General features: G+C 33.0%; 2 protein-coding genes across 7 annotated transcripts in view; one reads left to right on the top strand and one right to left on the bottom strand.

Moving 5' to 3' along the window:
• Positions 1-22,701, top strand: part of LOC115883879 (exchange factor for Arf-6) — a 140,802-nt gene that overhangs the window by 40,055 nt on the left and 78,046 nt on the right. The gene's annotated exons all lie outside the window — the stretch shown is intronic.
• LOC115883884 lies at positions 9,841-17,116 on the bottom strand. Its single transcript, XM_030902307.1, has 2 exons — positions 16,901-17,116; positions 9,841-10,096 (listed from the first exon to the last, which is right to left on the bottom strand). Exons 1-2 carry the CDS (start codon positions 17,037-17,039, stop codon positions 9,909-9,911), a joined length of 327 nt encoding a protein of 108 aa, XP_030758167.1. The 5' UTR covers positions 17,040-17,116; the 3' UTR covers positions 9,841-9,908.

A 22,701-nucleotide genomic window follows, 5' to 3' on the forward strand; every position in this document is an offset into this window, starting at 1 on the left:
TTTTCACAGAAAAAAAAACTAAATGCTTAACTTTCTCTAAAGAGCCGGTAAGATGCAAACTGCTAGTAGAAAACAAAATTATTGAGCTAGTATCACAGTTCAGATACCTAGGAATATCTATTCCTATACGTGCGACATATCTATGTCGCACTACCATGATCTAGAGTAAGATCTGAGAAGCCAGATAAACAAAGCAACGGCCATGTCAGGAAGTCTGAGACAAATAGTGTGGACAAACCCCTTCATGCGAACAGACAGCAAAATTAAAATTTATAAGACCTGCATCAGATCAATAATGACATATGAAAAGCATGTTAAGAGTCGCTGAAATGAAGAACCTAAGAACCATAATGAGGAAGACTAGAAGAGACAGAATTAGAAACATAAATATCAGACAACAAAGGTGAACAAAATGGATCGAGGAATGTGGACAGATATAACATTCCTTCAGGATGGACTAACCTGGTATACAGACGGGTCAAAGACCGTTGAAGGAACAGGAGCTGGAGTATTTGGGGAAAGACCAAGGGCAAGCTTATCCTTTTCCTTGGGTAAACATTCAACCGTATTCCAGACAGAAATCTTCGCCATGCTACAATGTGCAAAAGAAAACAATAGAAGAGCTTATTCAGGTAAGCTCATCAATATATGCTCAGACAGTCAGGCGGCACTTGGGGCGCTTATGAACCCAAAGGTATCGTCGAGACTCGTCTTTGGAATGCCTGGGTCAACTGGGAGCTCTGGCACGAAGGAACAGAATTAAATTATTCTGGGTGCCGAGCCACAGCGGCATCCAAGGCAACGAAAAAGCCGATGAGCTAGCTAGGCAGGGATCATCGGCATCCTATCTAGGTCCAGAGCCAGTACTGGGAATACCCAAATGTATATATGGCTTGTAGTGCACTAAAACTCTGGATCAGGGAAAAGCACAATGTCCATTGGAGAAACAGACAGGGGCACAGGCACAGCAAGGCTTTTATCCAAGGACCTAGCTCTAAAACCGCAAAGAACTGCTAATGCTTAGCAGCAATAAAGTGCGGATTACAACAGGCCTCTTGAAGGAAGTCTTTGCTGCAGACTCTGCGATAAAGATCCTAAAACAGCGGAGCACATAATATGTCATTGCGAGGCTGTGGATCGCAAGCGACACTTTTTATTTGGGAAAGCTAGGCTAGAACCTGAGGAACTATGCTCCCATCCTATCAAGGCCCTGCATAAGCTAGTGCAGGGCACAGGGATAGGAGAATGGGTGCAGATATAGAAGGGGGACAAACACAATAGGCCTCACAGGTCGCAGTGTTTCCGGCAGAGGACGGCCCCTTGTTATGGAAAAAAAATCAGACAACAATGTGGAATACAGGACGTAGTGAGATGGGGTAGGCAAAGAAAAAGACGATGGTTCGCATACGTAAAACGCATTGAAGAAAACCACGCATAGCTCTTGAAGGGAAACCCATGGGTAAGAGACAGCCGGGAAGACCTCCAAAAAGATGGAAAGACAGTTGGCAGTCCATCTCCCAAGAACTCCTACAGAGGCAACCGTAAAATTAACAGATCGATTAGATCTCAAATAAGTAAAACAAGAAGAAGAAATAGTTTAATCCAGGTATAGGTTGTTGTTGGTCCTTGTATTCTTTAGTCATTGCAAAAACCCATATATTACCTTAAAAAATGTTCAGTTGACTTTAGTAGTTCCTCTTGTAAATATCACTACTACTACTACTGCCATTACTCACTGACGAGTATTTGACACGCATCAGAAGATGGTTTAAGTTTTCGTGGAAAATATCCTTATACCTTTTGAGTTGTCCATTCGGTTTCCTCTTACCCTTTACAAGCTCACCGTAAAGAAGAGATTTTGGTAGACAGTTTTCTTTCTGGATACGTGACCAGTCCACCTTAAGCGGGATTTAGTAATCATGACTTCAACGCTCTCGCAGCTAGCTGTTTTAAGGATCGATACGTTTGAGACATGATGGAACCGTTTGAATCTTAAGAGTTGTCTAAGATGTCTCTATTGTAACTTGTTTAATGCATTTATGTGCCAGCGGTACGACACCCAGGTTTCGCTTCCATATAACATGGTGGGGCTTATTATTGCTCGGCACACTGCAAGTTTTGTTTTTGTCGCGATTGTAGAAAACTCTGTTTTTAATTTTCAGACTGCTCTTGAGGCGCTGCTAATTCTGTGCTGAATTTCAAAGTCGATATCGGCCTTTTCCGAAATCTAACTGCCGAGGTAATTGAATTCCGCTACATATTCCAATAGTTTTCCGTTCTCAGATTTTTATAGCATTGTTGTAATTTTCCGTTGGAGTGTACAGGGTGGGTCAAATTCGACGCTTTTAAATGGAATTTACCTTTTCTATAGAATTGTTGTAATTTTCCGTTGGAGTGTACAGGGTGGGTCAAATTCGACGCTTTTAAATGGAATTCACCTTTTCTATAGAAGATAGACAAAAACTAATATCGGTGTCTGGAGCTCAATTTTTGTCGAAAACATGATGGTGAAAACCGCATATCGATATCTGTTACCGTTTCGGAGTTACGGGGTGTTTTTCAAAAATATGCATTATTAACAAATCGCTGTAACTTTTTTGCTATGGAAAATTTTGTATTTTTATGAAAACATTTTCAAAGCACTTTTTTATGCAGAATTTAATGGTTTAAGTATAATTTTTTTAAAATTAATAATTTAAGAATTATCAACAGAAAATTTGATTTTTTATATGGGACACCCAGTATATTTTTAATTTATTGAAAATAATTTAAAATTACCTTTCCAAAAATATAACACACTTTATATTTTGCTCGATTCGTCTTCGAGATATAGAGTATATAAAAATTCGCCCGCTTTAAATAAGTAGGCTTTGAACGGCACTGGCTGTAATGCAAAAAAAATCTAGCTTCAAAGCATCAATTAAAAGGAAAATAATATTTGCTATGAGAAATACAGAGTTTTATAACAATTTAAAATATATTTAACTAACATCAACACATTTAAAATATTATATCTAATCGGTAATAAAAATAAATAGCAAACCAAGACATGAGATTTTGCTGTTTGACATATCGACCGTCTTCTGTTATGGACAGACGGGGCAGTTTTAAAACATTTCTCGCGGAATTCTTTAACTCAGTGGGGGTGAAAGGTGAACCCTCTCATAACTGCTAAGTATTTCTAATTCTTGTGTAGATTATAAGGAAGAATAAGGAACCTTTATTCTTCCGCAAATATATCCATAGGATTAGATCCATGGGCACTAAGTCAGGCGGCCTTGACGGCCAACGGCTGGGATCTTGGTTAGCTATTCAATTATTCTTGAAATTGGCTGCAAAAATTTGCTGATAACTTCAGCGTTAGAGGCGGTGCGTCGTCTTGCTGGAAAAATATGTTTTCCAGTTCCATTAAGGGCATATCATCAATAAGGGGTCCAAAGCCTACTAGTTAAAAGTGGCGAACTTTTAAAAATTCTGTATTTCGAAGGGGATTATAACAAAATATCAAGTGTGCTATATTTTTGGAAAGGTAATTTTAAATTCTTTTCAGTTAATTAAAAATATAGAGGGTGTCCCAAATAAAAAATCTATTTTTCTGTTGATAACTCATAAATTATTAATTTTAAAAAAATTATACTTAAACCATTAAATCTTACGTAAAAAGGTGCTTTGGAAATGTTTTCATAGAAATTCAAAATTTTCCATAGCAAAAAAGTTACAGCGATTTGTTAAAAATGCACATTTTTGAAAAACACCCCGTAATTCCGAAACGGTAACAGATATTGATGTGCTGTTTACACCATCATGTTTTTGATGAAAATTGAGCTCCAGACACCGATATTAGTTTTCGTCTATCTCCTATAGAAAAGGGTGTTTCTATTTAAAAGCGTCGAATTTGACCCACCCTGTACAGGGTGGACCATTTTGGTTGTTTCTATAGGGTATCTAGGAAACCGTGAGAAATATTCAAATTTTGATACTGTAGTCTCGGGTTCTTTTTTTGAAAAAAATATAATGGCGCAAACGGATCGTGGCTATCTTGATGGGTTTCGAAGTTGCAGGGGGATTCTCAAATTTTGTACTTTTTGAAGATGTTCGATAGTTTGTTTATTTCAGCAACCACGGAAAAATGAATTATACATTCTAAAGGCACTTTTCTGTGTAGAATGCAGTGGCGTAGTCAGACTTTTTTCGAAAAAAATATTTTTTGAGATATTAACTATACTTATGTTTTTTTAAATAGAACCCCCTGTATATTTTTAAATTTTCTTATTCAGCTTGGCATGGGCTTCTCGAAAATATATAACACTCTATATTTATTTTCACTATTAACCTCAATATTTCAAATTTTTCTTAAAATATCCACTTAGTGGATAGTAGGCCGCGCCGAGGAACAAAGTAAACGGTTGTCATGGAACATACCTTTGATGGATGCGGGACATTTCATTTCAACAGATTGAAGTGTGTGTATTTTAAAAGATCCAAAATTGATTAAACTGTCTTCTAACCTTTTAAAAATTGCTGGGTAACCAAACCCAGAGCGCGAGCAACCAAGCTCTGGATACCGCTCAAAATATAAATCAGCTGCCATTTGCTTATGTTTGTTAGACTCAATGTAACATTCAAACATATATTTCTCAAAATTTTCATATTAACTCATTTTTTTATTATTTAAAATACATCAATCTGTTGAAATGAAATGTCCCGCATCCATCAAAGGTATGTTCCGATCACCATGACAACTGTTTACTTTGTTCCTCGGCGCGGCCTACTATCCACTAAGTGGATATTTTAAGAAAAAATTGAAATATTAAGGTTAATAGTGAAAGTAAATATAGAGTGTTATACATTTTCAAGAAGCCCATGCCAAGCTGAATAAGAAAATTTAAAAATATATAGGGGGTTCTATTAAAAAAAAAAACATAAGTATAGTTAATATCTCAAAAAATAATTTTTTCGAAAAAAGTCTGACTGCGCCACTGCATTCTACACAGATAAGTGCCTTTAGAATGTATAATTCATTTTTTCGTGGTTGGGGCTGAAATAAACAAACTATCGAACATCTTCAAAAAGTACAAAATTTGAGAATACCCCTGTAGCTTCGAAACCCATCAAGATAGCCACGATCCGTTTGCGCCAATATATTTTTTTCAAAAAAAGAACCCGAGACTGCAGTATCAACATTTGAATATTTCTCACTATTTCCTAGATACCTTATAGAAACAACCAAAATGGTCCACCCTGTACATGATTTTGGGTTTATCGATGTTCAGCTTAAGGACCAAAGCCTCACCAATTGCTGTAACGTTTTTGCAACTAGAGCGCAGTTATCAGCGTATTGAAGTTCTGTGATGAATTTTATACTTGTTTTTGCCCTAAGTCTTTCCTGTAAATATCAAATAATTTTTTGGCAACCATAAGTAATCTTTTAATTTGGCCGAGAAGCCATAAAACATCAAATAAGCTACTTACTTACGTTCGTGCTATTGAATTGGCATCTTAATAGCATCGTAAGTCGAAACCAAATCAGTTTAATAAGGTTAGGTAATAAAGCTGTAACGCGTGTTCTTAATTCTCAATCTAATAAGGCATTTAAAACCTACATATTTATATTTCTCATTTTTTTGAACCTAATTGGCTTACTTAATTCATTATATTTGCTTTATTTATTTATTACACGGTCTTCTATAATATGGTTCATATCATAGACTTAAAATAAAATATAGACTGAGCATCTCATTCATAAATAGCTGGAACATGCGGTCAGACAATGTCTTGTTATTGTTTTAGGTTATAACGAGTGCGACACGAGCGATAGATAGGTTGTCTCTGTCGTAACGGTCGTTCCCTGACGACTCTGCCGAGAAACACAACACTGTCTTTCGTTTCTCAAGTACACCTGAACTCTCCGTATCACAGCCGGGTAATTTTTTTATTTTAATGAAGCTATAATTAAATTAAAAATATATCGTATTTAAACGTTTTTATATTTTATTAAGATTTAGGACAGGTTTTTTAAATAAAAGTTTAGAAAAAACGTTTTAGAGTCCAATAAGGATAAAAATAATAAAATACACGTTATAGAAGAAATTTTATAATCGAAATTACGTAATTATTGAAATTAATAATAAATTATTAATTTTAGTCAAACATTTACAACCCCTAATATTAATCAAAACAGGATCTATTCCACAGATATAATTGAATCGGCGACAGGGAGAGAAAAAAAATGATTGTTGTAATTTTTTTTCTGGTTAAGTGATGTCTTATTATGTAAATTAGAGAAGGTGATAGGAAGTGGATAAAATGAAAACTACATTTATTTAACTCGGTACTGTCTTTATTATACCGGGTGCGTCCCAAAAGTGGCTCATATTTTTTTTATATTTTCAAATAAAAAAACAAGATTTAGTATGTTAGTATATGACATAAATTAAGATTGATTGACGCATTCAATTGTTTTTGGTCACTTCCTGTTTCACCGGAAATGACTATAACTTTTAATTTTTATACGGCACCCACGGTATATTTCTACTTTATTCGATAGAAAATGACACTCTGAATAGAATGACATATCATATGTCAACTTTTGACATTTTCGCATATGGTTTAATTGTAATTGTAACACGCGGTTCATAACGACAATTTGGCTCGAAATACCAAGTGTGTGGTATCAATATATTCATAAGAAAATGCTTTTTCCAGATATGCTAATGAGTCACCCTTGTTCCATTTGAAAAAAATGACATATGTATGATTAAAAATACGATTTGTACATCTTTTATCCTGCCTAGACAAGACACGAAACCTATTAGACGATCAAAACTATTTTTCCAAGGCTCCTTGATTAAAACTTAGTGTTTTTAACAACACCATGGCACCCTGGATTGACATTTAAAATACGATTTGTTTTTAAGCGACAATGTCAAAAGTTGACATATGATATGTCATTCTATTCAGAGTGTCATTTTTTATTGAATAAAATAGCAATATACCGAGGGTGCGTTTAAAAATCAAAAGATGTAATCATTTCGGTGAAACAGGAAGAGACCAAAAACAATTGAATACGTCAATAAATCCTAATTTATGTCATATACCTACCAACATACAAATCTGTTTTTTTATCTGAAAAAATAAAAAAGTTATAGGGGTGAGCCACTTTTGAGACGAACCCGGTATATTAAAAATATTGTTTCATAATGTAATATCATTTTAAAATTCTTGTATGTTATTTTAGATTCTGAAGATAATTTTAGAATAAACCCGAATATATTTTTAATAAAAACATTATTAATTATTAACAGGGTTATAATTATGATTTTGTTACTATGTAAGTAAGTAAATAATGTAATGTGAAAAAAAATCAGATTTTACATTTTACTAAAATATTATCTAAATAAGCGCCTTTCTACAACAACGCCACTGACTGCCAATGGGTAAATTGAGAGTTGCCTACCGGTCAAAAGTCGTTTCAAGACTTAAATGGATTATTTAAGTCAAATTTCTTGCAAATTTGGCACTGGCGAACCATATTTTATAGTTTTTGAACAGAAAAAGTCAATAAAATAAACACTTAAGGACTACAAGCCAAGAAAATTCGTTAATACAGCCGGGGAGATAGCGGCAACAAAGCTTTACCGCACACGTGCGACACGTACTACAAGGTAATAAATGAATGAATAGGCTCCCTCGCCTCTAATCGGCGTTGTCATATTGTAAAGAACTTATCCTTATTAAACAGTATCCGACTTATAATTTAGTAGTATAAGGACTATTTAATACATCTATGGAATATTAAAACCTACTTTATTAAACTGTAGTATTAATATCTCAATATATGTGTATAACAAGAAAAAAAGTATTGATAATATTAAAGACGTGACAACATAGGCTGGATGAGGAAGGCTCGGTCGACTGTCCCCAGAAGTAAACATGTGTACAAAAAAGGTTGTTTGTCCGCGTTGAAATGTAAATAGTGTAGTCTATATTTTATTTTAAGTCTATGGTTCATATCAAATAAACTTTTAGTCACGTGATTAAGCTTGACCGGCACAGCGTTGCCCACTTTTACGTATTTTCTTTTAATCAAAATATTTTAGGAAACAAAAATAAATTAATTATAAATATACAGGGTGTTTCAAAACAAATGCTTCAGGGGGTGATTCCTTGTTCAAAATAAAGGGTAGTTTGCTTCATAAACGTTGGGTCAAAAGTCAACCATTAGGGAGATATCGCGGTACAAAGATGGCGGAAAAATAATGTTCTTATTTTTTATCTTGAAAACGAAAAGAGATAGACTAATGAAATTTTATGGAAGCATTACTGTTATGAAAACACACTTTCTGGTAATTTTTTCACTTTTTTAAAATGAGTGGAAGGGGTTGAAATAAACTACCCCTATCATTCTTGTTAATGAAATTTAAAGAAAAATCTTATCAAACACATGCAAAAAAATAATTTTGATAGTTTATTTTATTTAGAAACTTTTTTATCTCTTGTGTTTTTTTGATAAAACTCACCGATTTGAAATTAAAAAATAAAATGTAAAGCATTACATGTCAGGACAAAAAACATTTTTAGATAAAGAATCTAGTGGGCAGCTGTAATTTTTTTAGGAAAAAATCTAGTCGGCCGCTGTCACTTTTTAGGATGTTTCTAATATTGTTTTATTTGACATTACCCTACTGCAATACGTTATTATCTAGATTATTATTATTATCATTATTATCACTAGATTCTTAATCTAAACATCTAAACATATTTTTAGTCCTGACATGTAATGCTTTACATTTTATTTTTTAATTTCAAATCGGTGAGTTTTATCAAAAAAACACAAGAGATAAAAAAGTTTCTAAATAAAATAAACTATCAAAATTATTTTTTTGCATGTGTTTGATAAGATTTTTCTTTAAATTTCATTAACAAGAATGATAGGGGTAGTTTATTTCAACCCCTTCCACTCATTTTAAAAAAGTGAAAAAATTACCAGAAAGTGTGTTTTCATAACAGTAATGCTTCCGTAAAATGTCATTAGTCTATCTCTTTTAGTTTTCAAGATGAAAAATAAAAACCTTATTTTTCCGCCATCTTTGTACCGCGATATCTCCCTAATGGTTGACTTTTGACCCAACGTTTATAAAGCAAACTACCCTTTATTTTGAACAAGGAATCGCCCTTTGAAGTTTTTCGCATTTGTTTTGAAACACCCTGTATAAACAGTTATTATTTACATCAACAAAACACCTTCTTAACAGCACTTCTGGGACATAAAGGCCCATTACTATCGCTTTCCTGCTCAAAATATTCTAATAAAGTTACGATGAGTCTGTTACGGCTATTAAGCAATCTTGTAGATTTCGCACTAAAAGAGGCTCTAAAAAGAACTGCAAGGTGCAACTGCTAGTAAACATTTTTAAGCTTAACACAACACTATTTATTCAAACCAAAAACTCGTAATACAACACTAAAGTGTCAAAACGAATGACAATGTCAGGAAATAAATAAATAAATAAATGTGGTAACTTGACATTTTTTACAGCAGAGCTACCACCTGAATCCCCAGCGGAAAATTTAAATTCCAGTTAGTCAGCCCGGCGCCGAATATATCCATTGTTGGCAACAATGAATTTAAAAATGGCGCTCTCGATTACGTAACTAAAATTGATATCAAATATTGGTTCTATTATAAAGAGGACTAATTTCGTTTAAGATTGCTTTGAAATGAAAATGTCTGTCATTTTATATAGGGAATGTCATCGATTGTCATTTTCAAGCCAACTGAACGCCGCTTTTTTTCTCGATCATACGGTATAATATGATTGTTAAAAAAGACACAACATATAAAAAAAAGAGTATTGTTTATTTATTATACAAGAGTAAAAATAATTATATTTTGCAACGGGATGAAATTATTTGGAACAAATTGGTTTGGCTTGTGTGTTACAGTCATGTTCCGTGATAAAGTTGTTTCTGGTGGGAGCACAACCCTTGTAAATGGCCCTTTCGCAACCCTTCAGCTTGTCGTTCCAGTGGTAGATGAAGGTACCTTCCTGACCCACGCATCTTACCCATTTGTTTTCAAAATCGCTAGCACAATCTGAAACAAACAGAAAATATACTTTTAATCTAATGCATTTTTACCCCTAAATAAAATTCTAGGTATTAAAAAAAGTCGCCTTGACTAGGATTCGAACATGCCTTACTACGGCTCCAACGTCATAGCAGCGTAAAGTCCCAACGCTTTAACCACGCGGCCACCGAGGACTTGAGAGATTCTATGTAAAATTCTTACTTAAAAGATAATGTTTAGTGAAAGTACTTTTTTATTTATAAACATTTATTTAATTCTGTTTTTTAATATTTGTACTTATAGCGACAACATAGATACATTATCTGTAAACATTTTAACTGTCTAGCTATAACCACAAATTACCTATAACAGATGCGAAAGAAAGCGACTGCATCGGAAACCGCTCGGCAAACCCGACACGCCTATTGAGTGGTGTAAATACATCAGTCGTTTAGTCCGGAAACCTATGCTGTGTCGTATTCGCTTGCTGGAATGACATAGTGCGTGGTTATATGTTTCTTTTTAAAAACGCGTGTAGGATTTTTGTTGAACTTTTGAACTGTTATTTCTAAGTTTTGGTAATTTGTATATCTTATTTAAAATGGGATGCAAATGTGTTTATTTATAAGGAAAAAAAAGATATTTATAGTATAAAAAATTAATTTATTTAACAAAATTTAATTAAAAATGTTACAAAATAGTTACCTTTCTATTGGTTCTATCGGACTTTTTTCGACTATATAAATCTTTATTTGTAAACTTTAATACATCAAATATTTTCAATCTAATTAATCATTTAATGATGTAAATAAGAGGAAATTTCTCACATGGGTGGTCAAATTTTATAGTTTTCATTATATCAAACAGCCTCTGAGAAATGTTTTCAACTCAAAATGCCTTTAATTATGTTTGACTACATCATTAAAAAGGGTGTTCAAATACATCAATGTGATATTTGTCTAAAATTTGCAAAAAAATCCGAATCTCTGGATAACTCGAAATTATTTACCCATTTAAAAGCCTTTGATCATGAAAGTGGAAAAATTTGTTCATTTTATTTACAGGCTGGAAAAATTATTTAAATTAAATTTTGATGAGTTTTGCACTGAAGAAAACGTTCAGAGGCTGTTTGATATAATGAAAACTATAGAATTTGACCACCCATGTGAGAAATTTCCTCTTATTTACATCATTAAATTATTTATTAGATTGAAAATATTTTATGCATTAAAGTTTACAAAAAATAAAGATTTATATAGTCGAAAAAAGTCCGATAGAACCAATAGAAATGTAACTATTTTGTCACATCTTTAATTAAATTTTGTTAAATAAATTAATTTTTTATACTATAAATATCTTTTTTTTTCCTAATCTCCTACGAGCTGATATAATATGACGAGCAATCTATTAAATTACTGTGAGATTATACAGAAAAGTCCACAGACTTCGAGACATAGGAAAATCAAGTCCATTTAGCGTGTGTCCAAATTTTGACAAGTTTTCAAAAATGACAGTTTTGTTTAGACTGACGTTTAATTTCACCTGACTTCTCGGTGAATGATTTCTTTTTATGGGGGTACATAAAATCTAAAATTTACGGCCATGAAGAAATTCAAAACTTGGAGCAGTTAAGGCAGAAAATATTTAATGCCTTTGACACTGTCACCCCTGATATGTTATCCAATGTGAGGAGGGGATTTTATGATCGTTTGGGTTATTGTTTAATGCAAGAGGGAGGCACTTTTGAACAATTTTTGTAATTTTTTAAATTTCATTATCCTGTTTTTTTACCGTTTACCCATTACCTACCTTGACGAACATGGGAAAACGAAGGTCCTTTTCAGGACCACAAATATTTTGATTGAGAAAATTGGTAACTTTTTTTTGGATTAAAAAACAAAAGTTGTTAATATAATACCAATTTAAAAGTGTTTTAGTAGTTTTAATACACACTATGATATAAAATTTATTATTATTATAATGTACATTATTAATACTATTGTTCATTCGAAATGGCATTAAGGCCCAATTGCAACAATGATTTAAATTTTTCTTAATGAGGGAATTTGACTGATACAATTTTTGAATTTGAATTGTTTTTAATGATACTAACAATTTTAGTTCAATTTTTAATAAAATTTATTTAATATTAATAGAAATCCAAGAGATTTGAAACCACTTTTAGCGATTTATAACATTCTCAAATGAATTACAGGTGCCCTTATTTTCTATGAAAATCACACAGCTTTTCATAGTCGCTGCAGTTGCTATAGCTATAAAAAACTAATTTTTAAGGTGTGAAAATTGCGACACACGCTAAATGGACTTGATTTTTCGTATGTCTCGAAGTCTGTGGACCTTTTTGTATGCCTCGATAACATATTGGTGCAGATTATTTTCACCCAAACATATAATAACCCAAACTATACATTGATGCGGATTGTCTATGAACTCTTTCTGAAGGTCACAGAAACCTGAACGCGTAATTCGGTGTTCTTTCGCATCTGTTATAGGTAATTTGGGCTATAACGGTTCATACGATAGAGCTTTGTGACACACGGACGGACGGACGGACGGACGGATATCGAAGTCTTAGTAATAGGGTTCCCGTTTTTACCCTTTGGGTACGGAACCCTAAAAATACCTTTAATCTAATGCATTTTTAAGTCTCTAAGTGAAATTCTAGGTATTAGCAAAAAACAAAAAAAATTAAGTAATTAGAATGTCCAGTGTGTGTTCCCTTTCTTCAGTTATAACGAGTTATAACTCCTCCATACAGTCTCAGGGCTGCGGAAATCTTCCTGGCTGCAATATCCAGAGCCACAATTGCCATTTGGATCGCCAAACTTCGGCAGGAGAGGGCGTAATAAGAAGAAGAAGTTCTGAGAAATTTCTTCGAGTGTCTTAGACCGTTGATTCCCATTCCACATGCCTGAAGGTGCGTATTCATTATCCGAACGAACGAACGAATGGAAGTGCGGTATATTTAGACGGGGACCGAACGCATGCGGCCGTTCGTTCGTTCGCTCGACCATCCGTTTCGAGTCAGTACATCAAAGGCGTTCGCGTCCGGTCTTCTCGTGCGGTTCTATCGTACGGTCCCCGTCCATACCACTAGCGAACATTCGTTCGTTCGTTCGTTCGGATAATGAATACGCACCTTAACATGCTCAAGAATCAAATTCAAAAATAAAGACTCAGTTCATAAACAAAATGTAAACGTCCAGACTGTAAAATTCTGAGGGGTAAATTTTTGAAAATACCCGAATAATCCACTATCCAGATTACTGGAGTGCCCAGTCGTCTAGAGACTGTCCGGACTATTGAAGTTACACGGTACTTTATTTTTAAATGTTTTTCTTTTAGTGAGAATATTCCCTGAAGAGTCGTTGTAACCTATACCAGAATCGAGTCATTGAAAGAATAAAAAAACAAAATTATCATAAGCGTACACAAAAACGAACACACAGACCACATTATTTAACAATAAATCCATATTGTCATAGAATGATAAAAAACCTCTTTTATTCTGAGTCATCACTTTACATGGTGCTGATAATTCAATCGGTGCCATTTTTTTATTGTACTCTAACTAAAAATAATTTACGTTTGTGCCGATTCATTTAGCATAGCAATTCCCTTTTTTAATTGGTTCAGTCAATTGCTTTGCGACGTTGTCACATCTGCATAGATTAAATTAAAACAGCCTCGCCTCCAGATACAGTGCGAACAACAATGCTTGAAATATAATTGGCTATTCTTATGTATGACATTTACTTATAGAGTAAAAATGAGGTCTAATTTAAAAGAAAACGCATTTTCTACGAAAACTTGAAGAGATATAAAAAAGGTATAATACAATTTGATAGACAATTAAATTGTGCATCTGATTCTTGTAAAATATACAGGATGTCCCATTTAAATTAAACAAGTTATTGCCGTTCAAAGCTAGTAATTATTTAAAATAAATTTTTAGGCACTGTGTATAAGATAGTATAATTTTGATTATTGCAACACCAAATTTAATAAATGGAAAAACTTCAGTACAAGATTTGGTTTGAAAAACTTAAATACGCCTAGAGAAATGAAGCATTAAAATTGTTACTGCGTATTTTCACAAAATCGTAAATAGAGAGATATCGGTAAACCGAATAGCGTGCATGGACCTTAATAACGCCAGATGTTATTTCCTTTACGTGAGGTGGTATTAAGTCTCTTCATTTATAGTTATCGGATCGGAAAGAATTCTGTTCGCGTCGCGTCCGATATTTAAACTTAACCTAACTTTGAATTTAAAACTTTGAAATTGTTTTGTTTACTAGGTATTTTAAAATAAAGGGCTAAAGTGCTTATTTCCAGTGCTTTATTGTTCAACGTCTGCCAGTGGGTTTAGGGCAACAAATTCTCTTAGAAGGGCTAAGTCGTCATCTGCTCTAAATCTAAGCCTCTTTATAGGCTCTTTAATATTGGAAGAGGTGGAATCCATATTTTGTGCCATATTTATTTAATTAAAACTAATCCCAGCTACTTAAATATCAAATTACCTAATAAAACTAAAGTAATAATTCAAAACAATTCAAACATAACCTAAAATAAAAGATCTCGCCGGCCCCGGTTGTCAAATACCCGCACATGCCCATTTAAGCAGATTTTAAACGTTATTTAGAAATAGCGCTTGGTGTGATTGATCGGCAAATTACGTCAGGCGGTAACGTTATTAGCGGGCGTTGCGTTAAAAATTGACTCGCGCATATCGTAACTGTCAAAATAGCGTAAATACTGCATGACGCTATTCGGTTTACCGATATCTCTGTATTATTTCAAAAACGGTAAGATTAAACTGCGGTAAACCTTAATTAAATTTACCTTTATTTTAATCGTAGAAACTAAAAATGTAATCATATACAGGGTGTTTCATTTGAAAAAATACAAGTTTGATATTTTTTATTTATTTGGGATTTGGGACACTCTGTACCTTTTGCAAATAATTTTAAATCGTAGCTTTAGTAATCATTTAACGATCCCATCAAATCCGTCACAATTTCTAAAAATCTAATCGTGTGGCTACATTACTCCATATCGAATAAGGTGAATAAGAAATACAATAAAGAAATCCAATTTCGCCAAACGACTCAATAATGGATGGCTTTTTGTTGTTCAAATCGATAGTCAAAGGCACATAAGTAATTATAGAATTATTATCATTACACAAGGTCTATTGCACATATTTATTATGTTTTGATTCAAGTTTGTGTATATTAATAAATATTGATATGATGTATAAACGTTGTTTAGCGATAAACATATATGTAATTATGTGACATTTTTATCAGCCAAGGTCGACATTTCTTTTTTTTTTGCTGTCAGCATAATGTGATTTAATAATTTCATTTATATGGGATTTTTTACTCTACTTGTCATTTTCTTCAAGCAGCCTTAAATTTGATCGATGTATGAAAACACTTACTTTCTTTGTTCTACTAAAAGGATGACAATGATGCAGATATTACGATTTTGTTTTGTGTGAAATTATTGACGAATATCGATATACAGGATGGTCCGAACTGTATTCCGGAAACTTCGGTAGCATATTCTGCAGATAAAAATAAGTAAAAAAGTTCGTATAAATGTATGTCCTAAAATGCTTAGTTTCGGAGATACAGGGTGTAGAAGTTTCATTTTTATTTCGATTTTTTCCAAATAATTTCTGAAGTAACGTCAATATTTGGATGAAAATTGGTATCTGGAAGTTTTTTGACATGATAAATTTGATTTTGATGTCAATATGACTCCTAGTTTTGAAGAGTAATAACTTTTCGTCCGTACCTGTCTAAAACTACTGAGTGAAAAAATATACATTTCCGTGATTTTTTACGTAAAAAATGTCTTTTGGTAAAAATCTCTACGAGCAACCGTTCTCAAGATATTTAGAATGGAAATTATAGTCAATACATGTCATTTTTGACAAAAGATAAACATGTTGAGTAGATAGTTATTTGACTGAAATGATTAATTTGGGAATATTTTATTTTTTAAATTAATCATAAATTTTTCTTCGAAAAAATAATGAAAAAATACAGTTCGGGCTACCCTGTATATTGAGTAAAGACCCGCTTATACGCGCGCTGTCACTATTTTCTATGCTCACTTCCATCAGCTTCTGACTGACGGGGTTCTATTATTGATGAGTCTGACTGTTTTTATTAGTACATAAATTATTGTTTTCACTCTTACCTATTACCTTGCAAAGTTTCAGCCTTTAGAAATCACTTTGAGTGACAATATTTTTTCTGACAGCGCGTTTGAGGTAGCGCCGCTGACGCTTTGTGTCCCCATACTTTCGTGTTATTGCACCCGGCTCTTGAACTAAAATGAATCTGATTTTCTTACATTTTTATACTATCCCCCCCTCCCTTCTTGATTCCCACAAGTAATTAACGGACCCCTACTAAAGTCCCACATCTAACTCATTAAAATTTATAGAATTCCTGGTGAAAGTAAGGGACGATTTTGGGTCATTATCGTAGGCGGCGTTAAGTGTTTTAATTTTTATGACGCTCTATTTTGGCTTTTCAATCAAGAATTCTCCTGCTTTGTTATTTCTGTGTGTCGTTATAAGAAATAGGACAGTAAAACAACTTTAAGAGATAATAAGGCTTTTATAAAAGTATTATAAATCAGATTTGTTAAGTGTGTGCAAAATATATGAACAAAACCTACATACTGAATTTTAATTCTAAAAATCTAAAGATATAAGTATACTTTTGGACATAATATGTATGTGTCTTTTATACAGTTATACAAGTTCTTTAAAAGTTAATAGTGACTCACCTGCTTTAGTGAAGTCTCTGTATTCGCCGTGAGACCCATGTATTTTCCTAGTAACTTCAGATTCTCCAGGTTGCAAAACTTTTCCCATACCCAACCCATAAACAGCTGCTAGGAAAACTACCACCATTAAGCACTTCATTTTTAGTAATTCGAAATATATGAATCAAACACCGAAAACGTATCGTATGACAATCAAAGTATATGTGTAATTGTTTATATACTTGGTTGTTCTTAAATATATAGAGATTTGCGGGTAAATACCAGATAACCTTTAGTAATTAACAGTATTTTTATGTGCAATTAAGTTTAATAAATTCTTATCAGGTTGCTGTTGTTATTTTTTTTTGATTAATTACAGCTTATTTTGTCTGTGTTCGTATGGTGACAAATTTCAGTATTTTGAATATTGGTATTCCCATTTGTGTTGTGGATTGTAACAAACATTGTGTACATAATGTACCATATGATCGAAAAAACAACAACACTTATAGAATTTAAAGAAAATAGAAAGGAAGAAACCTCTAAAGTGAAAAAAAACGGCTTTAAATATACAAAATTAATTTTGTACCTGTTCTCAGATTTTATACCATTTTCTACTTAATATTCTACATTTTCTACGCATTTTTCTACATACATCTAGAAGATTAATTTTCTACACGTCATTACCCAACCCTGACTGGAAATGATGATGATGAGTCATATAATTTCTTTTTTTAACAAAATTAGTTTAGTAATGATCAGTAATATTGCAATTTTAAAAAAGCTAATTACATTACATATTTAGCTGCAGTACTCAAATGGTATGAATATTTCTTTTGCAGTAATATGAATATTCATCTGAATTAATCCATTTTTTTCATGTTTTACCCGCTTTTTTCTTTCTCTAGCCACTTGTAGGCATACAATATCACTTCGAAAAAGAAAACCCACCACACAGAGACCTACATTTCCTATTTTCCTTTTCTCCATAAACAAAAGGAAATAAAGTCACATTCTACGCCGCCGGGAAACCGGGCTTACCAATCTTTTTCTTTTTTCCCGCTTTTTTTACGCTTTTCTACTTCAAGCAGATCGATGACGTCGTAAAGTAAATCCGCGAGACACCCACTACCGGTGCAAAAGGGCTTTACAAAATCATGACGAATCTCTAGCTTAATGGGTTACAGAGTCCAGAGTCGAGTCATATTTGATCTAGATTTTGCTCTGATTTAGTTATTTTTCGGGAGATTTCGAACAGTTTTAAACACTACAGTAATGAAGTTAGATATGTGCATTAGCCGGGTCCAGACCAAGGCGACAGAAAGTGAACACGATTTTGGGACAAAAACAAGATAAACCTGCGACAAAAATGAGGAATTCAGACAAGACAAATTTGAGACAAAGTGTCTTATACAGGGAGGACGAAAGCACAACAAAGTTTAGTATATGTATATGTGAATCAGTTTTATTAATCATGTGGACTCTCTACCAGAAAGAAGATAAAGATATTATATTACTGGCAGCCAGTAGTGTTGTCTTTGACTCACCATCCTCTGTTGCAAAAAACAATCCCAATATAATGTTTTTGTTTTTATTTTTTCTCGTCTACTATGTAGGTATTAGTAACCAACTCAAGGCGGAACTCAAGAACTTGGAAGATTCCATCCGCAACCTGGAATGGAAATCTTGCAATGGTCTAAGACACTCGAAGAAGTTTCTGAGGGCTTATGATCAAGAAAAATCACAGATCTTCCTGGGTCTGAGTAAGAACAATCTTCGGATTGTCACGGGGTTTTTAACAGGACACTGTCTCCTCAATGAACACCTCAGTAGATTGAAACTAAGAAGAAACGGCGAATGCAGATTCTGTGGGGAAGATGGGGAAACACCAGTACACCTCGTCACTGAGTGCGCCGAGACGACAACCATTCGTGCCATGAATTTTGGTACGACTGATATTGGAGATGGAGAACTACCCTCTATAAAACCGTCCCAGATACTGGCTTTTGTCAAAGCCCTGGGACTGTATGATGAGTTATGATTCAAGAAAGGGGGACACCATGGATCTGTAAGGTCGAAGTGATTAACCCCCCTCCCACTCATTCTAAATTCTAAAAAAAAATGTAGCTATTAATATTTCTTATTTTCTCTTAATGCTAAACAAATCTCCTCTAATGTACCAGCTTTCTTGTAACAATTTTTGTAGTCCTTGTTTTTACCCTCCCATAATAATAAATGCGCCCTATAAAGCTCTATTAGTTTCCAGGCATTTTCCGTTTTACGCTTTCTCTCTTCTGAGATTTTTTTTTTATAAAGATGGATCACACTCCATCATATCGTGGGCTTTATGACGAAAAGGTGTATCTCGATTTTTGCTACTTTTCAGGAGAGCAATTTAAAGAAAATCACTTACTTTATTTGGCCAATAAATGTAAAGTCTTTAATTTTTTAATAGTGTTTTTGTATTAGCACTTAAACGGAGACATTGAGGAAACGCTCTGAAGATAAATTGAGCGTAAATTCTAATAAATAATTTATTTTTAGTTGTTTAATAGAGATGGGCCTTTTTGTTATAATAATAATATATTTATTTCCGAACGAATAGTATACATACGCCCATGTAAAATAAATTTAAAATGACGGTAAAGTGTTCTTAATAAGAAAAAAAAAATTATACAATATTCACATTATGGAATACTTACAAGAAAATACAATACATACATACAAGAAAAAATCTGAAAATCGCCAAAAAATCGGAAACAAATATTTTTAAATACTTTTATTCGCATTGGATTAGATCAACTGAAAACAAAGACAATTTTCATTCCAGAAACAAAGACAATAATCATTTAAAATACTCTTATCTAGCTTATTTTAATAATATTGTTTTTTATACAAAAATGCATTTTTTAACTAATATATTTTTAGTAATTATTTAATTAAATGAGGGCATTAATACAGGACATTTAAACTCATGGTTCATTTAATAAAAACCAAACTAAACAAAAACAAAACATGTTTCTTCGTTCGTTTTTTTTTATACAAATAACTGTGGAGTACCTAACAGTTTCTGTTTTCCCTGTTCAATGATAACAAATTCGACTTCCATTCTACGCGTTTATGCTGGATGATGATAGGCATAATAAATAAAATTTTCCAAAAATTGACAATGATAATGAGATGAAAATTATTGTATTTTTCGGGCAAATTTTTGGTTCGCTAAAATGTTCTTAGATAAATTATGATTTCGGGAAATTTCCCATTAGGGCAATTTTCGTTTCGTTGTTTTGCTTTCGATCAACATTTTCCATTTATTTGGCCATTTATTCTCGGAAAATCTTTTGCATTTGCATACCCGATACAGCTATGTGCAGAGTCTAGCTCATTCTAGCAATGGTTTTGGGCAAAAAAAACAGACTCTAAAATCACACTGTAAAAGAGAGCTGCTGCCATGATGCCATGAAGTTTTATTTTGTCCCAAGCAACCGTCAGAAAATAATTAGGTAGAGTGGTGTGATTTTCTCTCGCATGCATTTTCATAACTTAAAACAAAAGGACCTATCTCAAATTCCATCTTTCTTATGGTATAACAATTGGTATAACAATAATTGATATAACAAAGTGCCCTATCTCAACATACGTCTCTTCGTCATAACGAAGAATTGTAGTATTGATATTGAGATGGGGCAAATTTTTAAACGAATATAAAATGAAAAAGGTACAATATTGAGATGCGCAAATTCGCTATGTTAAAATATGACCCATTGGGCCTGTCATGACGTTGATATCTCAAAATGGCCAAAAATCGAGATACGCTTTTTCGTCATAAAGCCGACGATATGCTAATGTCATATACAGGATGTCATTGAAATGGTGTAAAAAAAATAGTAAAAAAAGTTCTTATAAGTATAGGGCGGAAAATGCATATTAAGGGAGTTAGAGGCACTGAAAGGGTGAATTTAAAAAACGGTTGTTAGGTTAGGTTAGGAAAAAAATCCTTTGCCATAAATTTTGACCCTAAATCAAATGGTGATACTGAAAAATTATTTGGAAAAGCGGAAAGGGTAGTTTTTGCAAGGGTAGGGGGTTGTGTCGTGAATAACTTTTTTGAGGTTATTTTTTTTGCAACGTGGGTTTATTTTTTGAAAACTACATACTTTTTCTTACAAAAAAAGTGCTCTTGTTGCACATCGCCCAGAACGATGGTTTTCGAGAAAATTGAAGGCAAAGAGTTTGCTCTGATGGGTTGCTAACTGGTTAATCAACATAAACTTATGAAAGTTATGGCGGTTCAAAAGTAACCAAGTAGTTATTAAATAATTAATTGAAAAATCAAAATTTCATTTTTTTAAAACATCTTATTGCTTTAAAAAACATAAATTTATAGATATACAGGGTGTCCCAGAAATAAGTGCAAATATTTTAACTGGTAGTATAGTTCAACCCTAGAAACACGCTTATGAGGTTTTTTTCGCGATAAATTTTTTTTTGAAAATTCGGAATTTTTTGAAAAATTTTTTGGAATTTTTTTTAATTTTTAGTTAAAAACACAATTTCTTAATAATATGGCAACATAGGTATTAGATTAAATTTACAAGAAAGAAAATCAGTGGTTCTCAAAATTTTAGCAAAAAATCATTTTCTTTGGAAATTTTCAAAATAAAATAACTCCGTTGTTTTGGACTTATTTGAAAAACGCCAAAGAGAAAATATGTTTCTTTTGTCGAAACCTACCACCACTTAAAATACTTGCACTTATTTCCTGGACACCCTGTATAGACAATTTAGGGTCAAAATTTATGGCAGAGGATTTTTTTTTCGAAATTTTATCTCGTTCTTTAGGCATACAATTTTAAAACAACCGTTTTTTAAATTTACCCTTTCAGTGCCCCTAACTCCCTTAATATGCATTTTCCGCCCTATACTTATAGGAACTTTTTTTTACTCTTTTTAGGAGTACTATCACTCCCCGATTTTTTTACACCATTTCAATGACACCCTGTATATCCTAAGGCAATAATAGAAGCCTTAGCGAAACAAGGTATTGACTTTATGTTTCTCCTAAATGATATGAAAGGTTGGAAAAGCATTGAAAAAAAATGCGAAATTTTTAAAATTCGGTGCATTATGATGATGCCGTTTTAAAAATATTTTTATTCAGCCTCTAATGCATATTCTACGACGTTATTCGTTCCTCTTCTTCGTTACATATTTTCTTTCTGGGTTTCCGAGTAAAGTAGCACTTACACTAACTCGCAGTAGGGGCTTTAATAGAAGGTTTTCAGCCAATTTCTAGCCACTTACGGGCTTTAGTATATAATAAAACGCCGGAGAAATGCGGTGGTAAAATATTGAATTTATTATTTTTAACTGGATAGTTCGTTCGATAGTTTAATATCTAGTGGTAAATCGAAAAACCGGATAAATTGACATTTTAAAATTATTCATTAAGTTTGATTCCCACTATACCTTCTACCTTCCATATCAGCTTCTTTCCGTTTATATAAAATATTATATCATGTAAATGAATAGGACAATGCACACTATCCGTTCCGTTTCCCTTCCGTTCCATATCCTTTCCTTCCATACATTTTTTTGGCGGACGCGGACGGACTGAAGCGTATCGGAAACAGCGTTGTCAAGTTCTTACATTTGTACCAGCTCTGTTAACATTTTGCTGATATTTCTTTATTTTTTCACCTCTTAATTAAATCTATTACCTTTTTCGAAAGATACAAATTTTTAAAATAAAACTTTCGTAATGATATAAATTGTACAATAAAAAGTATGGATCAGATACGGAACGGAAGCTTAGGTATAAC

This window comes from Sitophilus oryzae, unplaced genomic scaffold, assembly GCF_002938485.1.
Source record: "Sitophilus oryzae breed Bouriz unplaced genomic scaffold, Soryzae_2.0 scaffold_2006_pilon_pilon, whole genome shotgun sequence".
Classification (NCBI taxonomy): Eukaryota; Metazoa; Arthropoda; class Insecta; order Coleoptera; family Curculionidae; genus Sitophilus; species Sitophilus oryzae.